Genomic DNA, 24395 nt, shown 5'->3' on the forward strand with positions numbered 1-24395 from the left:
TTTCAAAAATTTGAATATGCCAACCTCAACTATCAATTCTCTGCTTTATTGTTTTTAACTCATTCCAAAAACGTGAACAGTTTCCGTCTGCTGGTTTCTGGGCTGTAGAGGGACAATAAAAGCGAAAACAACTATTCTATTTGGGCGAAATTATTCTGTGAAGCCAGATAGTAAAATAATCTGTGAAACCAGAGAGTAAAATACACTGTGAAGCCAGAGAGTAAACTATACTGTGAAGCCAGAGAGTAAAATATACTGTGAAGCCAGAGAGTAAAATATACTGTGAAGCCAGAGAGTAAAATATACTGTGAAGCCAGAGAGTAAATTATTCTGTGAAGCCAGAGAGTAAAATATACTGTGAAGCCAGAGAGTAAAATATACTGTGAAGCCAGAGAGTAAAATATACTGTGAAGCCAGAGAGTAAAATATACTGTGAAGCCAGAGAGTAAAATATACTGTGAAGCCAGAGAGTAAATTATTCTGTGAAAGCAGAGAGTAAAATATACTGTGAAGCCAGAGAGTAAAATATACTGTGAAGCCAGAGAGTAAATTATTCTGTGAAAGCAGAGAGTAAAATATACTGTGAAGCCAGAGAGTAAAATATACTGTGAAGCCAGAGAGTAAATTATTCTGTGAAAGCAGAGAGTAAAATATACTGTGAAGCCAGAGAGTAAAATATACTGTGAAGCCAGAGAGTAAACTATACTGTGAAGCCAGAGAGTAAAATATACTGTGAAGCCAGAGAGTAAAATATACTGTGAAGCCAGAGAGTAAAATATACTGTGAAGCCAGAGAGTAAATTATTCTGTGAAGCCAGAGAGTAAAATATACTGTGAAGCCAGAGAGTAAAATATACTGTGAAGCCAGAGAGTAAAATATACTGTGAAGCCAGAGAGTAAAATATACTGTGAAGCCAGAGAGTAAAATATACTGTGAAGCCAGAGAGTAAATTATTCTGTGAAAGCAGAGAGTAAAATATACTGTGAAGCCAGAGAGTAAAATATACTGTGAAGCCAGAGAGTAAATTATTCTGTGAAAGCAGAGAGTAAAATATACTGTGAAGCCAGAGAGTAAAATATACTGTGAAGCCAGAGAGTAAATTATTCTGTGAAAGCAGAGAGTAAAATATACTGTGAAGCCAGAGAGTAAAATATACTGTGAAGCCAGAGAGTAAATTATTCTGTGAAAGCAGAGAGTAAAATATACTGTGAAGCCAGAGAGTAAAATATACTGTGAAGCCAGAGAGTAAAATATACTGTGAAGCCAGAGAGTAAATTATTCTGTGAAGCCAGAGAGTAAAATATACTGTGAAGCCAGAGAGTAAATTATTCTGTGAAGCCAGAGAGTAAAATATACTGTGAAGCCAGAGAGTAAAATATACTGTGAAGCCAGAGAGTAAATTATTCTGTGAAGCCAGAGAGTAAAATATACTGTGAAGCCAGAGAGTAAAATATACTGTGAAGCCAGAGAGTAAAATATACTGTGAAGCCAGAGAGTAAATTATTCTGTGAAGCCAGAGAGTAAAATATACTGTGAAGCCAGAGAGTAAAATATACTGTGAAGCCAGAGAGTAAAATATACTGTGAAGCCAGAGAGTAAATTATTCTGTGAAGCCAGAGAGTAAAATATACTGTGAAGCCAGAGAGTAAAATATACTGTGAAGCCAGAGAGTAAATTATTCTGTGAAAGCAGAGAGTAAAATATACTGTGAAGCCAGAGAGTAAAATATACTGTGAAGCCAGAGAGTAAAATATACTGTGAAGCCAGAGAGTAAATTATTCTGTGAAAGCAGAGAGTAAAATATACTGTGAAGCCAGAGAGTAAAATATACTGTGAAGCCAGAGAGTAAAATATACTGTGAAGCCAGAGAGTAAAATATACTGTGAAGCCAGAGAGTAAAATATACTGTGAAGCCAGAGAGTAAAATATACTGTGAAGCCAGAGAGTAAAATATACTGTGAAGCCAGAGAGTAAAATATACTGTGAAAGCAGAGAGTAAAATACACTGTGAAGCCAGAGAGTAAAATATACTGTGAAGCCAGAGAGTAAAATATACTGTGAAGCCAGAGAGTAAAATATACTGTGAAGCCAGAGAGTAAAATATACTGTGAAGCCAGAGAGTAAAATATACTGTGAAGCCAGAGAGTAAAATATACTGTGAAAGCAGAGAGTAAAATACACTGTGAAGCCAGAGAGTAAAATATACTGTGAAGCCAGAGAGTAAAATATACTGTGAAACCAGAGAGTTAATTATTCTGTGAAGCCAGAGAGTAAAATATACTGTGAAGCCAGAGAGTAAAATATACTGTGAAGCCAGAGAGTAAATTATTCTGTGAAAGCAGAGAGTAAAATATACTGTGAAGCCAGAGAGTAAAATATACTGTGAAAGCAGAGAGTAAAATACACTGTGAAGCCAGAGAGTAAAATATACTGTGAAGCCAGAGAGTAAAATATACTGTGAAAGCAGAGAGTAAAATACACTGTGAAGCCAGAGAGTAAAAAATACTGTGAAGCCAGAGAGTAAAATACACCGTGAAACCAGAGAGTAAAATACACTGTGAAGCCAGAGAGTTAATTATTCTGTGAAGCCAGAGAGTAAAAAATACTGTGAAGCCAGAGAGTAAAATACACTGTGAAACCAGAGAGTAAAATACACTGTGAAGCCAGAGAGTAAAATACACTGTGAAGCCAGAGAGTAAAAAATACTGTGAAAGCAGAGAGTAAAATACACTGTGAAGCCAGAGAGTAAAATATACTGTGAAGCCAGAGAGTAAAATATACTGTGAAAGCAGAGAGTAAAATACACTGTGAAGCCAGAGAGTAAAATATACTGTGAAGCCAGAGAGTAAAATATACTGTGAAGCCAGAGAGTAAAATATACTGTGAAGCCAGAGAGTAAAATATACTGTGAAGCCAGAGAGTAAAATATTCTGTGAAGCCAGAGAGTAAAATATGCTGTGAAGCCAGAGAGTAAAATATACTGTGAAGCCAGAGAGTAAAATATACTGTGAAGCCAGAGAGTAAATTATTCTGTGAAGCCAGAGAGTAAAATATACTGTGAAACCAGAGAGTAAAATATACTGTGAAGCCAGAGAGTAAAATATACTGTGAAGCCAGAGAGAAAATTATTCTGTGAAGCCAGAGAGTAAAATAATCGGTGAAGCCAGAGAGTAAAATATACTGTGAAGCCAGAGAGTAAAATATACTGTGAAGCCAGAGAGTAAAATATACTGTGAAAGCAGAGAGTAAAATACACTGTGAAGCCAGAGAGTAAAATATACTGTGAAGCCAGAGAGTAAAATATACTGTGAAGCCAGAGAGTAAAATATACTGTGAAACCAGAGAGTAAAATATACTGTGAAAGCAGAGAGTAAAATACACTGTGAAGCCAGAGAGTAAATTATTCTGTGAAGCCAGAGAGTAAAATACACTGTGAAGCCAGAGAGTAAAATACACTGTGAAGCCAGAGAGTAAAATACACTGTGAAGCCAGAGAGCCAGAGAGTAAAATATACTGTGAAGCCAGAGAGTAAAATATACTGTGAAGCCAGAGAGTAAAATATACTGTGAACCCAGAGAGTAAAATATACTGTGAAGCCAGAGAGTAAAATATACTGTGAAGCCAGAGAGTAAAATATACTGTGAAGCCAGAGAGTAAAATATACTGTGAAGCCAGAGAGTAAAATATACTGTGAACCCAGAGAGTAAAATATACTGTGAAGCCGGAGAGTAAAATATACTGTGAAACCAGAGAGTAAAATATACTGTGAAGCCAGAGAGTAAAATATACTGTGAACCCAGAGAGTAAAATATACTGTGAAGCCAGAGAGTAAAATATACTGTGAACCCAGAGAGTAAAATATACTGTGAAGCCAGAGAGTAAAATACACTGTGAAGCCAGAGAGTAAAATATACTGTGAAGCCAGAGATTAAATTATTCTGTGAAGCCAGAGAGTAAAACATACTGATGATTCCAAAACCAAAATTGAAATTCCCGCCAAAATTTTTTTCTCAGAAAATTTGAAATTCCCGCCAAAATATTTTTCACTGAAAATTTGAATTTCCCGCCAAAATTTTTTTCACTGAAAATTTGAATTTCCCGCCAAAATTTTTTTACTGAAAATTTGAATTTCCCGCCAAAATTTTTTTTACTGAAAATTTGAATTTCCCGCCAAAATTTTTTCACTGAAAATTTGAATTTCCCGCCGAAAATTTTTTCACTGAAAATTTGAATTTCCCGCCAAAATTTTTTTCACTTAAAATTTGAATTTCCCGCCAACATTTTGGGTCTCACCACGAAGGGTCTCACCATAAATAAATAAATATTAATTAAATAAATAAATAATAATTAAATAAATAAATATTAATTAAATAAATAAATATTAATTAAATAAATAAATAAATATTAATTAAATAAATAAATAAATATTAATTAAATAAATAAATATTAATTAAATAAATGAATATTAATTAAATAAATAAATATTAATTAAATAAATAAATATTAATTAAATGAACAAATAAATATTAATTAAATAAATAAGTATTAATTAAATAAATAAATATTAATTAAATAAATAAATATTAAATAAATAAATATTAATTAAATAAATAAATAAATATTAATTAAATAAATAAATAAATATTAATTAAATAAATAAATATTAATTAATTAAATAAATAAATATTAAATAAATAAATATTAATTAAATAAATAAATATTAATTAAATAAATAAATATTAATTAAATAAATAGATATTAATTAAATAAACAAATAAATATTAATTAAATAAATATTAATTAAAAAAATAAATATTAATTAAATAAATAAATATTAATTAATAAATAAATATTAATTAATTAAATAAATAAATATTAATTAAAAAATAAATATTAATTAAATAAATAAATAGGTAATCTGGGTAGTCTAGGTAGACTAGGTAGTTTAGGTAGTCTAGGTAGCCTAGGTAGTCTAGGCAATGCCATTTTTCTAAATTCCGCCGCAATGCCATTTTTCTAAATTTCGCTGCAATGCCATTTTCTAAAATTCGCCGCAATGCCATTTTCGAAAATCCGTCCGCCGCAATGGCATTAGTTTAACATTCATTTACTCTCCTTATATTCAGCATTTACAGCAGCACCGCCAATAAAACCAATGCAAAAGGAGCCCGGAACGTTGCTTCCCCCTCGAGCGGTTGTCTATAAGCTCCCTGCAATCAAGGGCTCAATGAAAGATGCATTCTCAGCTCACAAACTGTTGAAAAAATCGTACGCGAAGCCAATTGTGGACATTAGCTCTACGTCAGGCGATAGCGACCCAGAATGGTGGAGTGATCGGGAGTTGACGCCTGATTTGAACTTAAAACGAGGTTAGTCACAGCTGCAGAGATTTCTTCAAATTATGGCTATTATTATATTTGTTTTTAACATATCTTCTTCAAACACCGATTTGAAATAAAAACTAAATTATTATCAATGCGAACAAAATTAATAATTTAAGAACTTTTGTTGAAAAAGGCACGCTTCTCACGGAAAACCTTCGATAAACGATCTTCATACATTGCTCATTTCAAAAAATCACATCTGGAAAACTATTTGAATTCGGATAGTGATACAGTCTCCAATGAAAAGCCGAAGACACTTGCTCAGTTGAAGAATTTTAGCAAATCCAACTTGGTGGAATATCATCCAAGCATGTACCGCGATGTTGGGGTTGTCATAATTTTTTTCTCAATTTATTATTACGATTTGAATAGTTTCAAAGTAAACTCTGAAATTGAAAAACAAGATAAAATCTTCCAGGAATATAAAAAATGGATTTTTCAGAGCGTTCAAGAAAGAAGATTCGTGTCAAAAGAGTGTACCGAACCAAAAGTGCTGTCACAACTGCATGTACATGTACATCAAAACTAGCGGCTCGAAATGATGAACCATTCTTTTAACAGCTCGATACACGACAACATTTTTACACACAGAGAGCCCAAGTGCCGATTGGTACCGCACTCCACTCTTCGTCGTCAATCGCTGCAAATGTGAATGATTATCGACCAAAGGTTCCAACACGAATGATTCACTCATCAAAGGTTTCAACATTGGACACTTCCAGAAAACACATTTGCTTATTTTGTAGTAAGGTTTGTGTGATAAGTGACAAAGAGATTCGACGAGACAAGGAACAAAATCGATTGGAAAAGTCACAAATGAGCGCGGAACGAAAACTGGAGCACAACGCCGAATTAGCCGTTAGCCGACTTTTTTTCCCAATTAGCCGAATTAGCCGTTAGCCGAAAATTTTGAAAATCGGCTTAAGCCGAATTAGTCGTTAGCCGAAAATTTTGAGTGTGAATCAAACTTCATTCTCACTTTTTTCTTTCAATAAGTTTGTTGTCGATTCCCCGTAATCCCTCAGGAATCTCTCAACCTAAAGGACTTTTAGGACTGAGAGCTTGGCTCCCTCACTCACCAGCTCCCAGTCGTCCTTTATTTCCCAATTTAGCTATGTGTGTTTTCCCCCAAATCCATTATTCAAAAAGCCGCCATTCTGTCCAGATGCAAACGCGCCCCACTAAACGCCGTGCAGCGTTATGGCGGAGTATCGTTTGCGCGGTACAGATGATTCGGTTTTTATAGTAAAGCGATACAGATTAACTCTTCCTTCTACTTTTTCCGAAATATATATTTTTTAATGAGTTTTTCCATATTTTCTCATTCCATAAATTCGTGTGGACACAGATCCACACGATCCGGTCCTTTTTTGCCCGTTTGCACGTCTTCAAGTCCAATTCCAACGTCAATCCCTAAATTTGGGCCTAAAATATAATTTATTTTCATACTTTCTTTATTATATTCAATCCACCCAAAACAACGGGAATGGATAAATAAACTTGAATTCGTGTAATAATTGTGTTCTGTTATTGAATCCTCACAACATGCTTATCCGCGCGTCCTTCGACATTATGCTCCGAGTCCATCCGCGCGAATTGGCCGTCAGTGGGTTTCCGACTCCCTTCGATTAGCTGACGTGTCAACATGGTGCATCGACCGGGAATAGCCTAGCGGCTAGGGTGCGTGAGCGCGCCGCACCAGTCCGGGGTTCAACCCCGGCTGTGGCGGCGATCTTTCTAATCCTTCTGCGAAGCTGTTTCTGGTCAAAACCCTGAGTCCGGGGCGTTGGACACCCATGTGAGTTATGAGTTTCTCTCGTGGGAGCCATTGAGTTCACTTAGCTGGAGCGAACGAGGATGGGATGAGCCGGTCAATGCACCAAATTAAGGCAATTTTACCCCACATATATCCTCGTGAGCACTGTCTGGTCAATCGATCTTCTAAGCATGGTAAAAGCCCCCTCAGAACTTGAGTAGATGGTGAGTGCAATCGATTGATCATCGTTCCAGCAGAGTTAACTCAGTGACAACCACGGTGGGAGCGAATGCTCGCATTGGGGTCCGACCCGCGGAAACAGGGTTTTCAAAATAAGGCGACTGGCCAACCCTGTACCAAGTGGCCAATTGGCACGGGGCGATCCAAGAACCTAATTTTGAAAACCCTGTTTCCGCGGGACAACGCTCGTGGTCAGAACAACCCTCAAGAAGGACCGGAGTCGACACGTTGCCCCCGTTGCGGAAGTCATCTATTGGGAATGGCGCTAAACGATCATAAGCTACATGACTGCGTATTCAAGAACATCACTCCAATGGAGACGCTCGAATTCATGGCAGTAAACCACTGGACATACTGTGGAGGATGCAATACGCGATCCCACATGCATCCGAGGGGAGAATGTCAAAGAGTCGGATGCTACCAATGCGGTTCCATGGGCCACGCGACAGCTCAAGCCCTATGCGATCTACCCATCGGCGGTGTCACTCCTGAAGCTCAAACGATGCAGCAAGAGACAGCCTGGGGATTCCGCAGAGAATGCTTACAGCGCACGCGAGCTCTGATTCTCAACACCACTCACCCACTGAAATATCGTTTATTCACGGATCACCGAGCAATCTTCATCGAAGCTCGGGAACCTCACGATCAGGCGGGTTGGAGAGTCTATCGAGATACCGACAACGAATTCCCTTTTGCGGACATCCAGCGATACTCTTATACGCACGAAAACCCACCACGGAGAGCATACTTCACAGTATTGCAGCCTCCAGAGTACGCTCTCAAAACTGTGAACAAGATTCCAGCATTTTCTCCGGACGAATCCGCCTATTTAGAGCGGTGCGGACATTGGATCACTCAGTACCGTCAAGGCAATGAGGTACGTACTATTAAAAGTTGGCACTTAAAGTAAAACAGTCCCCTTCTTACAGCTACCAATCCCAACCTTACTCGACGAGTCAGATTCTAGCAGTCCACCAAGCTCTGATAGCGAGGATGAGTCTGATGAAGACAATGCTCCTCAACGTCAACCAGAGGAAGTTCCAGCACCTCTCAACATCATTCCTCCCATCATTGTCCCACCACCGGCACCACTACCACAAGTTGTTCATGGCATCGCCAGAATCGTGAGTCCAAAAGCACTAGTTAAATCAAAGTAAAAGGATTTATAGGTAGCGCAAGACCACAGACTAGCTCGCAACGGCAACTTGATTGACTACGTCAACGGGTGGGCTCACCGGCCACTGGACTGGGCGCAAGAAATGGAACGGGATGAGAGAGCAAACCAAGGTCAGCGAGATAGAGTGGCTCGGGAAATCAGACTGTTCGAAGCCCGATTCGCACGAGTACCGGTTGAACCAGTTGAGGAAATTGTTCAAGAGGTAACAGTCTCAAAAAAAAAATGATTAAAAAATTGATTTCAACTACTTCCAGAGAGAAGAAGAAGATCAGCCTGACGGACATGCCATGGAAAAATGCACACGACTATGCTCTCGCCCCATCATCTGGATGGACGAGACGGTTCGCCCGTGCTTCCAAAAAGAGGCCTTCGCAAAACTCGAAGCAGCTTCTCCTCCAGACACAAAACGATCGATGTGCCACAGAGCTCAAGCCTACCTCCTAACCCTCACTGGTCAAGCAGATCACCGCTACGGAGCTTATGACAACATCAGTCACTTCCAAATGGCTCAGTACATCGAAGATCTCAAGTCGTACGGAAAGAGACTACGAGGCGAAGAATGGACTCTCTGCAAATTGGAATACAATTCCATCGAGAACATCAGAAGCCCGCTACGTCCGGAAGGATCCAGATTCATCTATCTTCCAACGGTCACTCTTTGGTGTATCGCCTCAGTGCAAGGAGCAATGAAGGCCGTATTGGCAAAACGCGACCCAGCTCAACATGTCAATCCTATCGACAATGTAGTTGGACTCGACTCAAAGCCATGGTTCAACATTTTGCTACCATCATTTGCCGATGACGAAACCAACCCAGCAGCACAGTTTGCTCGGGAAACTGAGTAAGTAGTCAAAAGTCAATTCCCAACCAATTTAAACCGCATGAATTCAGGCTTCGCAAAGAACTCGCAAACCCGATGAATGTCCGGTACAACAACAACACTCGAGCACATTTCGAAAGCCACCTGGACAGGTACTTGGATCTTAAAACCCCAAGAGACCTCACTACGTGCGAGAAATGAGTGGACCGTACTGATGCTCACCGGTGAACTACCAAATGAGTCTTTCACCACAGGTTCGGAAGAAGACCATTTGGAATATTCCGGGTTCCTCATCGCGATTGTTCACTGGCTGAAACGTCTACATTCTTACGGGTACAACTGCACAGTTCGTTCGGACCACTGTATTGACGTGCTGGCCTCTTCCTCAGCTACCAACCATGTACTGTACATTCCCACGCTTGGCAAATTCATGGATGCCCACGTCGGAAAAATGCACAACTGGTACGATGTTTTGCTCGAGAATTGGTACACAACGGCACTCAGAAACAGACACGAGTCATGCGGATGCCTCATGCGCAGATAATACTCTTTTACGTATAACTTCACTCCGCCAATCACACTATTTGTCAGTATTTCTTCTGAATAAATATTTATTGTAATGCGTTGCGACAGGAGTTACAGAAATAAAATGCATAAAATACAGAGATGAAGCGCAACGGCTGATTGAATTGGTAAAGGCAAGAATCATAAGAGTTTTTTATCCCACAAAACCACACTTCACGCTTAAAGGCTTCCCAAAGAGATATACTATGGCAACCTTCAGTTTGGAGTCATAAAACCATTACCTGCTCAAGGGAAATCCGAAAGTAGGTTTGATTCGGATTCATCCTGGAATGGTCGGAGATTCCGTGGTGATCCTTTCCTGCTACGAGGGGAGCGGCTGGGCGCACTAGAAGGCACAGAGCGGAGCACAAGATCCCTTAGTCCCGAACTAGTCTCCTTTCTTTGATCCAAAAGCGAAAGCTCGTAGTAGGCTTGTGAGCCAGGAGCTCTTCAATGATTGCAAGCATTGAGGAAGGAAGCTTCTGACGAAGCAAGGACTAGTCCTTCTAGAGGGACAGTCACCGAACACCACGGAAGCCTGATGTAAGCTAGGTACGTCAGATGTGCACTGACCTCCCATGCAAACATACGGGCAACATACCGATGGTCAAGACTTCTGGGAAGGTTCAGTCCCAATATAACCTCTACGAGTCAGATAAAAAATTGCGGCCACAGCCTGGATTAGAGAGCACTAAACCGGGAGTGCAGGGACACCGCTCTGCAGAGTAGACTTTCCAGAAGGACAGTGCTTCGAACTGCAACATGGGCAGCATGATTGTACAGCATGAACTGAGCCGCAGCGCACTGTCACTTGACCAAAGGTTCAAACCCAATGGACGGCACTTAGTGCATGGGGAAGGCAACACAGTTGCGCCTATTGTGGTGGAACAGACACGTAATCCATGAACTGGAGGAACCGTGCCACCCGAGGGAACAAAACCACCCACATCAAATGAAATATGTCGAGGGGTACACCCATGCACTAATCTCTGTGGGTCGCAGCAACCACAGTGAACGAATGCCGACAATACTCAAAAGCGTAGCTGACAAACTTTGCTCACCAACCGATTCCATCTACGGTTCCCAATCAACACAAAAGATCGAAGACAGCACTTCATCTGGCGTAACCGAGCCATTACTCACACAAATATAAGGTCCCACTTACGGTTCCCACTCTAAACCCAAGCTTACCAACTGACAAGGACTATATTATCGACTGGCTACCAACATCACTCATGTTCGGTTACAGCTCGAATTCTAACTATTTGTCTTTTAGGTAAACTGGTTTAACTTTGTCCGTGGACAACTACCCCCCTACTGCAATGGCATCAACGTCGAACAATCAACATCAATCCGAGGCGCCTCCGACTGAGACTCCGACCCTTACGACGAGTCCCACTACGAGCCCTCAACGCCTTCCCCAACGGAACGCCAGATCATTCGCCAAGGCAACCAGCCTTGGACAGAGACTGGTCGGGCCACTTAAGAGCTACATTACCAGCTCCGTCAACCACGGAAATCGGTGCCTAGGAAACGTCACTCAACATCTGACGAAATACTTCCACGCCGATTCCGTGTCTCCAATTACCGAGACTAGTCTCAACAATGCCGAATACATACTTCGTAAAGGAGAAGCTTACATCGATAGACTCGAAAAGCTGAACCAATACACTCAAGAAAAGTACAAGGACGTTGAATTCCAAGAATCTCCTGAAAAAGAGAGATTCCAAAGAGAAGTCGCCCAGCTTCTTGTAGACATCAAGCCGGAAGTGGTACTTGTTAACCTAAAAATGGAAGTCCACAAACTTCGCACGGCTCTCGAGCAAGCAAACCGGGTGCTCTCTCCAAAAAATACTAGCGGCTACGTCTTCTCCGACTTTAACACGGGTCCCTTCAGCTCTGATTCCGAGGCGGAACAAACCGTCAGAAATCAACATAAAAGCCCAACGCCACCGGCCACTGCCCCAGGCGCAACTGCTAACACCTCGGCTACTTCAACTCCAGACCTCTCCACTATTAGCTCGGAAGCCAACGCTCACCTTAATTCAGAGTACCCACACACGGACTCGTTAGCATCAGAGCTAGTGCGCACGACTGAGCAGTTCAAAGCACTGGAGAGAAGAAACGAAGAGCTGAGGTGCATTGCGGACCTGGACAAACAGACCATTGCTCACCTCCAAGATCGTTGCACAGCTCAACAACAAGAGAAAGAGGAAAGCATTCGCCAAGGCGAGAGAGAGCGGGAGGAATACCGTAAATATATCAAAGAGAGAACAAAGGACGAACGCATCGCAGAGATGAAAAGAGAATCAGCGGCGACGGCTATTCCAAACATGGTCACAGAACCGCAACATCAACCACCAATCATGGTAACGCAGCCACATCCATGCTCAAATTATGAAGCAAATCAATGGAGAGCTCAGAGACCAGAGGAAGTTGAGAGTGATGCGGCCATGATTGCAAGAATGTTTGCGTCAAGCCAAGATCGCATGACAGCTGACATCTCTAAAGTACTCGGCGAACAAACAGCTACTCTAAAAGCCATCGCGCTCCAAGTCAAACATAACTCTGATCGCCTTGACGACAAGGAGCTGAATGGCGACGAAGCAGAATACGATGCAGCCTGCGCTCTCGAACAACGCGCTCAAGAAGCGACAAACCAAAAGCCCAAAGAGGCAGAAGTGGAAAAGCTCTTGGAACAGCGTTCGACACATAGAATGAATTACAAGATGGCGATGGAATACCTAATTTCATTCAACGGCTCTCAAAATTCCAACTTCAGTCAATTCTACAGTATGTTCAACAGCACTGTGATGAACAATAAAGACATTGGAGACGAAACCAAACTAGCCATCTTGATTTCAAAACTGGAAGGAGACGCTAGAAAGTGCATCGCAGAGATCAGCGAACCTTCTTTGGCGATTGAGACAACACTCGAGTGCTTAGAGACGGTATACGGAAAAAGCGATACGAAACGAAGCTTACTCCAAAAGTTTAAAGCTCTTCCGTTCCACCCGTCCGATCCCAAGCAAATGAAACTCGACCTCATGAGCCACAAGAATCTAGCATACAAGCTATGCATCCAAGGTTTGGGAAAAGATGACGACAGGATCACCATCGAAATTCTTGATAAATTGCCACACATTATGAGAACCAGAGTCTCGGAGCACTACTCACGTCTATCGGCGAAGGGTAATGTAACAGCAGTTCTTATGTATCAATACATCTCTGAATTAATCGATGGCTGGCAAGTCGAAATCGAAAACTCCACTCACCACGGAGCGTACAGAAACAATAACACCATGCACGAGTTGAGAACCCCACGAGCCGCAATCGCCCTTCACGGCAATGCCTATGCGGGACCAACTCCACAAAATGGTCAATACAATCAGAATCTGGGAGGGAATAGTAACAACTACACTCCGGCCCCATACAACAGCCAGAAGCAGCCGGGGGGCCAAGGGTCCAGAATCTCACTACCCAAGGTGTATGATGCACAGCTTTTCAAAGAGCAGTTCAAGGACCCAATTACTGGATCTATGCTCCCAGGTTATTACAGGCCAGGCGAAGGAGTCCAGTTGGACATAATCCACAGAACCTTCCCCCTGAATGACGAGACGTCCAAGTTCCCTTGCACGCTCTGCAAAGGCTCGCACAACCCATTGCGCTGTGGTCTGACCAGCTGGGAATTCAGAAACGCGATAGAGATGACTCGACGTTGTCCAATCTGCACATTCAAACATAGAATCGAGAATTGTACTTCCCAATTCAAATGTGCGTACTGCAGTGGACTCCATCACACTGGAGGATGCCCGCGAAAAGAGCATTACAGAGATGTGAAAAACTACCCGGAAGGAGCCCGTCCTATCCTGCAGTTTTTTTGTGACTTGTTTAAACCAAAAGGGTCCCAATCCAAAACCAACTCCACCAACTCTCAATAAGGCATTTCCGGCAGGCACGGAGACGAATGTACCGAGCTCCGTGTCACAAGCTGACTTGCCAACAGCACTCCAATACTGTACCATTAGTTCCTCTCAATCCGTTTCAATCTCTAGTAAAAATCGTTCCAATGTTGTTACTTCTAACCCTATTGCCACAGGCAACCCAGTTTCTATTGTTCCAAACTCACTAAATAAACCTAACAAGGTTACATTCTTGTCCTGCTACCCTGAGCCACCCAGCCCTGAAGCTATTCGCGAGCACACAGCGCTCGTGGCCAGAGATAAACCCCATAACTTCATTCATATCGAACACCGTCCAGACGAACGGCTAACATTTATGTGCCTGACGCTGGAACATGGCGAACCGCTCATCGCACTAGTAGATTCAGGGGCTACAATCTCACTCATCGGTCACAAACGCGCAAGCGAACTTCAGCTGGAAATAGTCATCTCAGTTACGATGACTATGAACGGTTTCAATGGCAGGGCAACTTCAATCTCAAATATTTACCCAATTTCTGTAAAACTCAGAAATTCCTCAAATTGTGCAAGATTCTTTATCACGGGTCTCGATAACATGCCAACAACTTCATTCACTGCACCGAAATTTTCGGCAGATGATCAAGCATTCCTGTTGGAAAACGGTATTAACCCATACGAGATCCAAGCACAAAAAAGATTAAACGGGCTCCCGATGGAGGCTGTTCTTGGTAGTGACGTCATCGCGTGGCTAGAAAGTGACGCCCACACCAAGCGATACCTATTACCATAAAAACGCGTTCTACAAGACACGATAATAGGTTACATAGTCCATCCTCCACCGGTCCTGGTAATCTATACCAACGAGCCGAGTCTTTAAGACCGAGCTGACGAAAATTGTGCAAATCTCATGGTTGCTAACACGCTTCTAACAGGCGAGGAAACTGAAGATTTGCTCACCAAGCTGGTCAATCAGATTGAGCAGTCCTGGAAGCTAGAAAATCTGGGAATCGAAGAGATCTCAGTTGCAGAAAATTCCAAAAAGACGGCTCTCGATTTGCAAGCCGAGTTCGATAGAACAATAAGGTACAACAGCGACGGCGAACTCGAAGTTGCGCTACCGTACAACGGCAATCAAAACCGCTTGAGAAGCAACTTCAAAATTGCCCACAAAGGATTGGAAATCTTGTACATCAACCTGACCAAGAGTCAGAAATCCAACATCATGGATCAGTACGATGCAGTGATCAAAGATCAACTATCTGCGGGCATTGTCGAGCGAGTCTGGCCTAACATGATCGGAGCTGACGATGTGAAATACTATATGCCTCACAGAGCAGTTATCAAAGAGACTTCCAACACCACTAAGCTTCGCATTGTGCTCGACGCATCAAGTCCACCTGGACCGGAACCATCTCTAAATGACTGCCTGTATGCAGGGGATAATTTGGTAACTCCACTCTATGGAATCCTCCTCAGAGGACGTATCTACCCGTATGTGGTCGTAGCCGATATTGAAAAGGCCTTCCACCAGGTAAGACTTCAAGAAGAGTTCAGGAACGCCACTTTATTCCTTTGGCTCAAAGACATCACCAAGCCCCCAACTCCAGACAATATCTGTACGTATCGGTTCACTCGGATCCCATTCGGAGTGGCAAGTAGTCCATGGTTGTTGGCAGCCTCAATTCTCCACTTCCTAGACCGCAACCCCAATCCATTAAACCAACGCGTTCGTGAAAATCTCTATGTTGACAATTGTCTCATTGGTACCTTCGATAAATCTGAAATCACAGAGATCATTAAAAACTCGAAAGACATATTCATGAAAATGAAAATGAATCTGAGAGAGTACGTGACTAACTCAGAAGAGCACATGGCTGCCATCGAAGTGGAAGATCAGGCAAAACACAGAGTTATCAAGCTCCTCGGTTGCGAATGGGATTCCCATGAGGATATCGATACGCTATCAGTAGCTCTCGCAGTACTTGACATTGATCACCCAACTAAGAGACAAGTCGCGTCAAAGATGGCGGAGACATTCGATCCTCTTGGCCTGATAACACCACTCATCGTGTCGTTCAAACGATTAATGCAAAACTTGTGGCGCAATCCCATGAAATGGAACGATCGTATTCCAAAAGAGCTACTAGCAGACTGGAAAACTATTCAAGCCGCATTCATGGATACCAAGATCACCGTCCCGAGAAGAATAAGCATTTTTGATGATCCCCCAGAGGAGATTCAACTACTAATGTTCTCGGACGCATCCACGGACATCTATGCAACGGCTGCATACGTTCAGTACTCTTACAAGTCTCGGAAACCAGTAACTCGCCTACTCACTAGCAAAAGCAAAATCAGATCGGCAAAAAACGAGATGTGGACTATCCCTAAACTCGAGCTTCTTGGGATCGAATGCTCCTCCAATCTAGCCAGAACAATCATTGCTGAACTAGGCACATTGGCCACGAAGATCAAGAAAGTTCGACTATTCACAGATAGCGCATGCGCTCTGTACTGGATTCTCTCCAACAAGACCACAAGAGTCTGGGTAGCAAACAGGGTGTCACAGATTCAAGCAAATCAAAAGATTCTTGAAGAATGTGGAATTGAAACATCACTCCATCACTGTCCAACCAAAGAGAATCCCGCAGACCTTGCCACTCGTGGAATGACTTCTACCGAGCTCCAAGCGAGTACCTTCTGGTTAAACGGCCCAGCGTTTCTGGAACGACCACAGTCAGAATGGCCGTGCAAAATTGAAGGACAGGTAAAATGCCGAGTTGAATTCGAACAATTGGTCTACTCTGAGATCTTGGATCCGAAGAATCCAAAGACCAAGAAAGATAAAAAAGAGCCAATTAAATCAATCATTCCAAGAGCTGAACTCTTGTTGCGTGAAATGCAAAAAGGTGTTCGGAATGCCATATCCCTACCCGAATACCAAACAGCTTCCAGGATGCCGAACGGAGCCGTCGAAACCATTCGCAAAAGTTGGTCTGGATTACCTTGGTCCAGTCGAGTATCTCCGAGATGATCAAGAGTCACTCGGTAAGGCATATGTCCTGCTTTATACGTGCCTAGTCACTCGTGCCGCAGTCTTAAGAGTTGTGCCCGACGCTACAACAGAATCCTACCTCATGGCTCTTCGAACGATTTTCCATCAAGTCGGCGTGCCCTCTGAGGTACACTCTGATAACGCGGCCATCTTCAAGCTCGGCGCAAAAATGACGAACGACGATCGAGGCAGGGAGGGGTTTATGAAAGAATCGTTGGACTACTGAAACATCAAATTCACAAGATTTGCGGTGATCAAAAACTCGATTTCTTCAGCTTACAATACGTCGTATCGAGTGCTCAGGCTATGATCAACAATAGACCTTTGGTTGCTCACGCACGTTCTCCAAACGACATGATCGCCTTACGTCCAATGGACTTCATGATCCCAGGAGTCATGATCGAAACTCCAAGAACGCCGGCCGACAGTCCCACCACTAGCACGACTGAAATCCGTACCCGAGCCCATCTGGAAAAATTCGAATCAGCCCTGGAGCGTCTATGGACCATCTGGACATTTGGAGTCATGCTCATTCTGCGTGAAGTTTCGCACAAGCACAAAAGATGCTGCGATCCGAAACCGGAAGTTGGAGACGTCGTGATCATCAATACGAACTACGTCAGTCGCCACAGATGGCCCCTAGCCTTAGTAGTGCAAGTAAATCAATCTAAACGAGACGGTGAAATCAGAACGGCAGTCGTGCGGTGCAAAGGAAAACTGTACAAAAGGTCAGTCTGTCAGCTCATCCCACTGGAGACGAGCCGCCAGGACATTCGACACGGTACAGGACCTGACAACGACACTCCCGCCAACGACACCAACAACGACACGGACAAGGACACCGCTGGCAGCGACCAGTGCAGACCCTGCCCCACACTGCCCACACCAGCACTCTTAGATTTCGAAAACTCACACTTTGCGCGGCGTTCCCAGCCCAAATTCTCCCGAACATCGGTGAAGAACCTAGAGATATCACTCTGGATAGGTGGAAATCACACGAAGCTATTGGGTCTGAGATAGATGATTTTGAAGGACCCGACTACGATACTAACAATCCACTCTTCCACGAAGATGGGGAGGCTGAAGACAGACCAGTTGAGTACGTGGACCCCATCACGGCGATCCCCGAGATAGCTTACGACAACGCAGAGACCAGACTGCCACAAGGTCGTACTAGAGAATATCTCGGTCGAAAAGCTAAGGCCCCGTACATCAACTACAATCACGCCGAGATTACTCGCGTCTTGTCGGATCCTTCACCCCCGGAATGTTGTCGATTCCCCGTAATCCCTCAGGAATCTCTCAACCTAAAGGACTTTTAGGACTGAGAGCTTGGCTCCCTCACTCACCAGCTCCCAGTCGTCCTTTATTTCCCAATTTAGCTATGTGTGTTTTCCCCCAAATCCATTATTCAAAAAGCCGCCATTCTGTCCAGATGCAAACGCGCCCCACTAAACGCCGTGCAGCGTTATGGCGGAGTATCGTTTGCGCGGTACAGATGATTCGGTTTTTATAGTAAAGCGATACAGATTAACTCTTCCTTCTACTTTTTCCGAAATATATATTTTTTAATGAGTTTTTCCATATTTTCTCATTCCATAAATTCGTGTGGACACAGATCCACACGATCCGGTCCTTTTTTGCCCGTTTGCACGTCTTCAAGTCCAATTCCAACGTCAATCCCTAAATTTGGGCCTAAAATATAATTTATTTTCATACTTTCTTTATTATATTCAATCCACCCAAAACAACGGGAATGGATAAATAAACTTGAATTCGTGTAATAATTGTGTTCTGTTATTGAATCCTCACAACATTCTTATCCGCGCGTCCTTCGACATTATGCTCCGAGTCCATCCGCGCGAATTGACCGTCAGTGGGTTTCCGACTCCCTTCGATTAGCTGACGTGTCAACAAAGTTCGCTTTTCTTATACCACTCAAAATTAACCGTCCTACAATGTCCAGTTCCATTAACCTTGACACGTCACAAATGTAAGTTGTTTTATAGGTGTTTTCTTTGCAGGATAGTATCGCAGAAAATAAAACCATCTCAGGACGTTAAGTTTTGTATAAAAGTTTAGCTTATATATTTTGTTGTAAGTAAATAAAAGTGTTCTGTTCTGCATTTAGACAAGAAAATAGTCATCAAAAAACTACAAACATAAGTTTGAAGTGTTTAACCGATTGCTCTTAGCCGCATTTCTGACATTGTTATTATCACTCACGAGTATTCTTTCTCGTGTTTTTAAACTTTTGAAAGTGAAAAATGAGACCAAAAATATATTGCTCCTATGAGCCATTTGTCTTAATTGCAAGCCAGACAAGCTGCGCGGAATCACCACCATGTTCACATATATTTTGCTGGAGAAATTTCAACTGTTTGATAGGTGAGTCAGTTTTCGTGAAGTTTTTTCTATACATTTTGGTAAATGATGTAAATAAAACATTCCTCAAATTTCAATTTTCTAAAAAAAGAAACAACGTGTAATAAGAGGAATTTGAAATAATTTGTTTGTTCAAGTTACATCCGAAACTTTATAAATTGGCCTATGTTCCCAGGGGGCATCGGGAGAGGGGCATTGCGTTTTGAAGGGGCATTGGGTCAAAGGGGGCATCCGTTCAAAAGGGACGTCGCAAAGAGTTTTTGTAAATTTCAAGTAAACTTTATGAAACGCAAAATTTCATATTTTTTACAATTACTAAACAGTTCTTGATAATCTTTCCACAAAAAAATGTCGGAAAAGGTTCATAAGATCCCCCTTCATGATCTCGAAAATCATCACCAACTCATCAGAAGATGACAGTAATACTTTTTTATTACATAGACAGCTTCATAAAGTTTACTTGAAATTTACACAGACTCTTCGCGACGTCCCTTTTGAACTGATTGGAACCTGTGCGAATTTAAACTGGTACCCGGACGGATGCTGCCTTCAAACGGATGCCCCCTTTGACCCAATGCCCCCTTAGAACGCGATGCCCCCTGGGAACATAGGTCTTATGAATCTTACACTCAAAACTACTGATCGAAAAATATACTTGCACTCTCTATTAGACTCTCACTCAAAATGTTCAATTGAGTGTTCATACAAACAATACTATTTGAGACAAAACGGTAATGAGTACCGGTTACAAGAATATATACATTTTTTAAAATCAATTTTCCGGTCGAAAAAACACCTGAAAATATTACAACCCACGTACTGTAAATATTGATATTAGTCTCCAGCTATTTGTTCCCGATTTCTGAACAGTCAGCCCTCTCTTTTGCTCATTAAATATACTCAATAATTATTTGCATTACTATTTTTTACTCATTCAATTGAGAAATGTGTGTAGTACTTGACAAAAGGAAACCTCACGAGTGATCGAAAGAAGAAAAAAGGTGAGAAGATAAAAACGAAGAATCTTTTATCCGCACCTATTTGAAACATTTTTGTCTTATCTCTACACCCCATGTATGTATCTTCTTTTCGTTTTTCAAAAATTTCACTATGACAAGATATGTTATACGAAGCACTTCTGTTTATTGGAGAAAATGTGAATGATATATAGTTTTATTTTTTTATTTTTTTGTTTCTAAATTTTCATTTAAATAGAAAACTATGAAACTGGTGTTTCAACTACTTACATTCTGTCTTTTTGTCTTTTTGGAATTTATTCGGGACAAAAAAAATATTTTTCGGAAGGTTAGGTGAAATTGTCCTTGAAGACCTATGTTGCGGTAGTTGCAAATCAGGTTTCTACAAATTCCAACTTTTTTTGAACATAAAGATTTCTTTCTTTTTTGTTGTTGTTTCTTAAACTTTTATTATCATTAGTTGTCGATATTTGAAGTTGTTGATAGTTGATATTTGAAAAGTTATTAAAAAATAAAGTTTTTTTTAAACACTGGGTTCCATAAAGATTTGTTTATTTTTACTTGTTTTCATTTCTTTTAAGTTGAACCAAATTGATACAAACGTCTCACAAGTAAGAGCTTACTTTCAAGGGTGAAATTGCATCAGTGCGCAGAAATTTTGTTTAATATTATAAAAACTTTTTTCAATTTCAAAACTGATTAATCCATTGCTACTGATCAAGTTTCAGGAAGATGACTTCTATTTATTTTTTTTTACTTTACTTTACTTTAATCTATTGTTTCACTTTTTCCAGCAATATTTATGGTTTCTTCAAATAGAAACCAATGTCCAAGATAAATAAATAAAGTTCACAAAATACTAGAAAAGCAAATTGGTTTGGCTCTATTCGAAACTCTATCGTTTGTCTATCCAAGTAGCTGTTAGTCAGAATTAATGCGCCCCTTGAGACATTAGAAGAAAAAAGGACCTTTTGTCTTGATTGTTGTCCAGCTTCTCCGAGTTTACATACATTTTTGCGAGAGACCGAGAAAATCTTTGCTTAGTATTGTACATGTAAACGTGAAAAGAACTTTTCAATCAGTTAGAGTCAAAGATATTTGTTTTAAAATATAATACTGTTTTTTAATTAATATCATGGTTACTTGTATATTATATCCCTATTTTGAAAAAAGTTTGATTTCTCCTTAATTATTGCATGTAAATTAAAATTGGAATCCATTTGTATCGTTAAGCTAAAAAAATGTATTATTCTATGCCAAAAAATTTAATATAAATATCACGTTTTTAATAAAAATTAATTGATTAATTCTTATTTATGTATATTGTAAAAATAATACTCAAGTACTTCTTTATTTTTAGGATTTCCATTGTCATATTTTTTTCCTTATGAATTCTATCGATACATTTTTTTGGAAGTTGTGTTCTGTTATTAGGCAATACTGCTCGAAAATAGTCATACAATTGCTGCTTGATTATTTCAAAAACAATTTTCTTTCATAATAGTGTTGAAATTTCTATTTACAGTCCTTATTCAACATACCTAGTGTTCACGACACATTTCAAAGTTTTTATTTACAGTCCTTATTCAACATACCTAGTGTTCACGACACATTTCAAAGTTTGAAACTAAAATGGGATTTTTCAAATGATAATTACGTTTTAAGTGATTATTTAAAAAATTGTCATGCTTCATTTCAAAAACGTATCACTCTCACATTTTGCATTACTAAATTTTATTTTCAAATATGTGGCCCAAATCTTCGAAACACATTTTTTTGGTTTAAACTAAGCCTCCTTTTGAAATAGTAGAAAATGAAGCAAGACCATCGAAAAGCTTCCGGTTTGCCGCGAAAGGTCATTTATAAGTTACTCAAAGTGTAAACACCGGGTTAACCTCCCTTCAATGTCTTTTTCCTTTCTACTACTAAGTGTCATTTGACCTAGTTAACAGAGGAAGAATATCAAAAAGTCTAGTAATATTTGCCAACTTTTAGTTTCCTCCACTATCCTTGACAACAAGGCATGCTCAAGAATTTTTGTGAGAAGAGAACGATTACGTAGAGATACGTAGATCAAAATGTGCGAGAAATGCGTGGCAACTTGATAGCTTTCTGTCAACATTTCACATGTTCCCTTGATCTAATCATATTTAATTGCGATATCACCGTTTTTTGTATTGCTACGCCACTGATTGAAAGAATGAATGACCAGTTTTTGTTTTTTTTTTCTTCTCCTTTTTTCTACCACCTATTTTCCATTTTGTCTATTCTAATCACACAACATGTGATATTCTTGATTGAATGAAACACGAATCACCATAAATGTATTTCTACCTTTCTAGATGTTCAATTGTTTGTTTTGAACTGAGAAAACTTTACCGATTTTTGATTCAGTTTACTTTTGTAACTTAAATTTTAAATAAAAGCATTAGAAAATACAAGAAATGATGGATTATTATCTTTCGGGGAGCTCCGATAATTCTTCAAAAAAACTTATTTATTGACCTTAGTTTAACTATTTGAAATTTAAGTCCCAATCATTTTCAATTCTGAAGATCTGTAGTGCTCAGTCAGTTATCAAAGTTGAAGGTTTATTGTACAAATGAAATAAAAACATTTATACATACGTATACGTTTATACGTTTATACGGATTCACTCAATGATTCATTCAATTTTATTAAAGGTGGTGTAGTCGAATTTTTTAAATTGCTTTATTAGACTCAAAATTAGCTGAAAACACTGAATTTCATAAAAAAAAAACTTCGTACAAACTTCTCAAAAAAAATTTATGCCGGCTCAAAAAAAAAACATTTTTTTACCAAAAAACTTGTTTTCAGCCGCTGCGACATTGACAAGTCGGTCAAATTTCTAATTTTAACTTGTTATATTTTTTGACCCGTCTTAACTTTTTTTTGAGAAGTTTTCAAGAAATGTCATTATTAAATGCGGTGTATTCAGACAATTTTGAGTCTAATAAAGCAATAAAAAAATTCGAATAGACCACCTTCAATCAACTGTTTTCATGACGTTAAAAAATATTTTCCAACGTTTTTAATACCAGTATTTAAAAGTTTTTTTGGTACTTGTGTATAATACCCCCGCCATTTTAAAAATTAATTTTTTAACTTATAAAATAAAAACGTGTGGAATTTTAGGCTCAGGAAAACACAATTTCTAAGCCTAACAAGGAGAATGGGTATCACGTTTAATTTAAACAGATAAATTAATGGAAATTTTATCAATTTTAAAATGGCGGGGGTATAATACACAAGTACCGTTTTTTTAATTTTTTTACATAGATTAAGTCATTTTAGCTCTGTATTTTTTTTTGAGAACAGTTCAGTATTTCAATGGTCAAAATCGTTTACGGTAATTTGCTGTTTTTTTTGTAAAAAAGGTAGTTCTAATTATTTAAAACAGTATCACTGGGATTTTCATTCCAGTAATACTTTTTTTCAATTTTCTATCAATCTGAATATTACTGTTTTTTTTATCCTGAAGAAATTTTCTCTCGTGTTCCCACATTGTTAGTTAGTCATGCAAATGATAACTGTCAACCCCACACATATACACACATTCACATAAACGTCCTGACACATTTAAAAAAAAATTTTCTTATCAAGACTTTCATACACTATTCACGCAAAACTGTTTATACTCCTACCATATTTCCAGAAGTTTCTTTTTTGTTGCAATATGAATATTTTGTTTTTAAAATAAGTTTAACATGTTTTCATATTGAATAATTCACGGATAGTTTTTTCAACTTGATTTTTGCAATCGCTGCTAAATTTTAGAATACTTGATCTATGTTACTCTCGTTTTCCTTTTATTCCAAGCAAAATGGAAATTGTCAAAATTCAAATATTGAATGATTTTTTTTCATTTTTCCTTTTCATTAAAATTTTTCATTTTGCATTGTTTCAACCTTTTTTTAAGTTTCCAAAAAAATTTCAATTTAAGTTAATAATGAATAATTTTTTCTGAGTTTAAATATGAGTTTAACTCTCCCACACGGTAACATTTCGTAGCTGAAAAGATGGTAATCAACTTTGCTCGTGCCGAATATTTCAAACTCTCTTTAGAGAAAAACTGATTCTCAATTATTTCCAA

General features: G+C 39.8%; 1 protein-coding gene and 1 non-coding gene across 2 annotated transcripts; both read left to right on the forward strand.

The window, feature by feature from the left end:
* Positions 1-7039: 7039 nt before the first annotated feature.
* Positions 7040-7539, forward strand: Y81B9A.5. Its single transcript, NR_164670.1, has one exon. It is a non-coding gene; the product is annotated as an Unclassified non-coding RNA Y81B9A.5 (non-coding RNA).
* A 100-nt stretch (positions 7540-7639) lies between these two features.
* Positions 7640-9578, forward strand: Y81B9A.1 (Zn(2)-C6 fungal-type domain-containing protein; the record flags this gene model as incomplete). The annotated part of the gene is made up of 5 exons (NM_077150.1): positions 7640-8257; positions 8310-8504; positions 8550-8759; positions 8812-9398; positions 9449-9578. The coding sequence occupies 5 exons, from the start codon at positions 7640-7642 to the stop codon at positions 9576-9578; spliced, it is 1740 nt and encodes a 579-aa protein (NP_509551.1).
* Positions 9579-24395: the final 14817 nt, after the last annotated feature.

Source organism: Caenorhabditis elegans, chromosome X (genome assembly GCF_000002985.6).
Source record: "Caenorhabditis elegans chromosome X".
Lineage (NCBI taxonomy): Eukaryota > Metazoa > Nematoda > Chromadorea > Rhabditida > Rhabditidae > Caenorhabditis > Caenorhabditis elegans.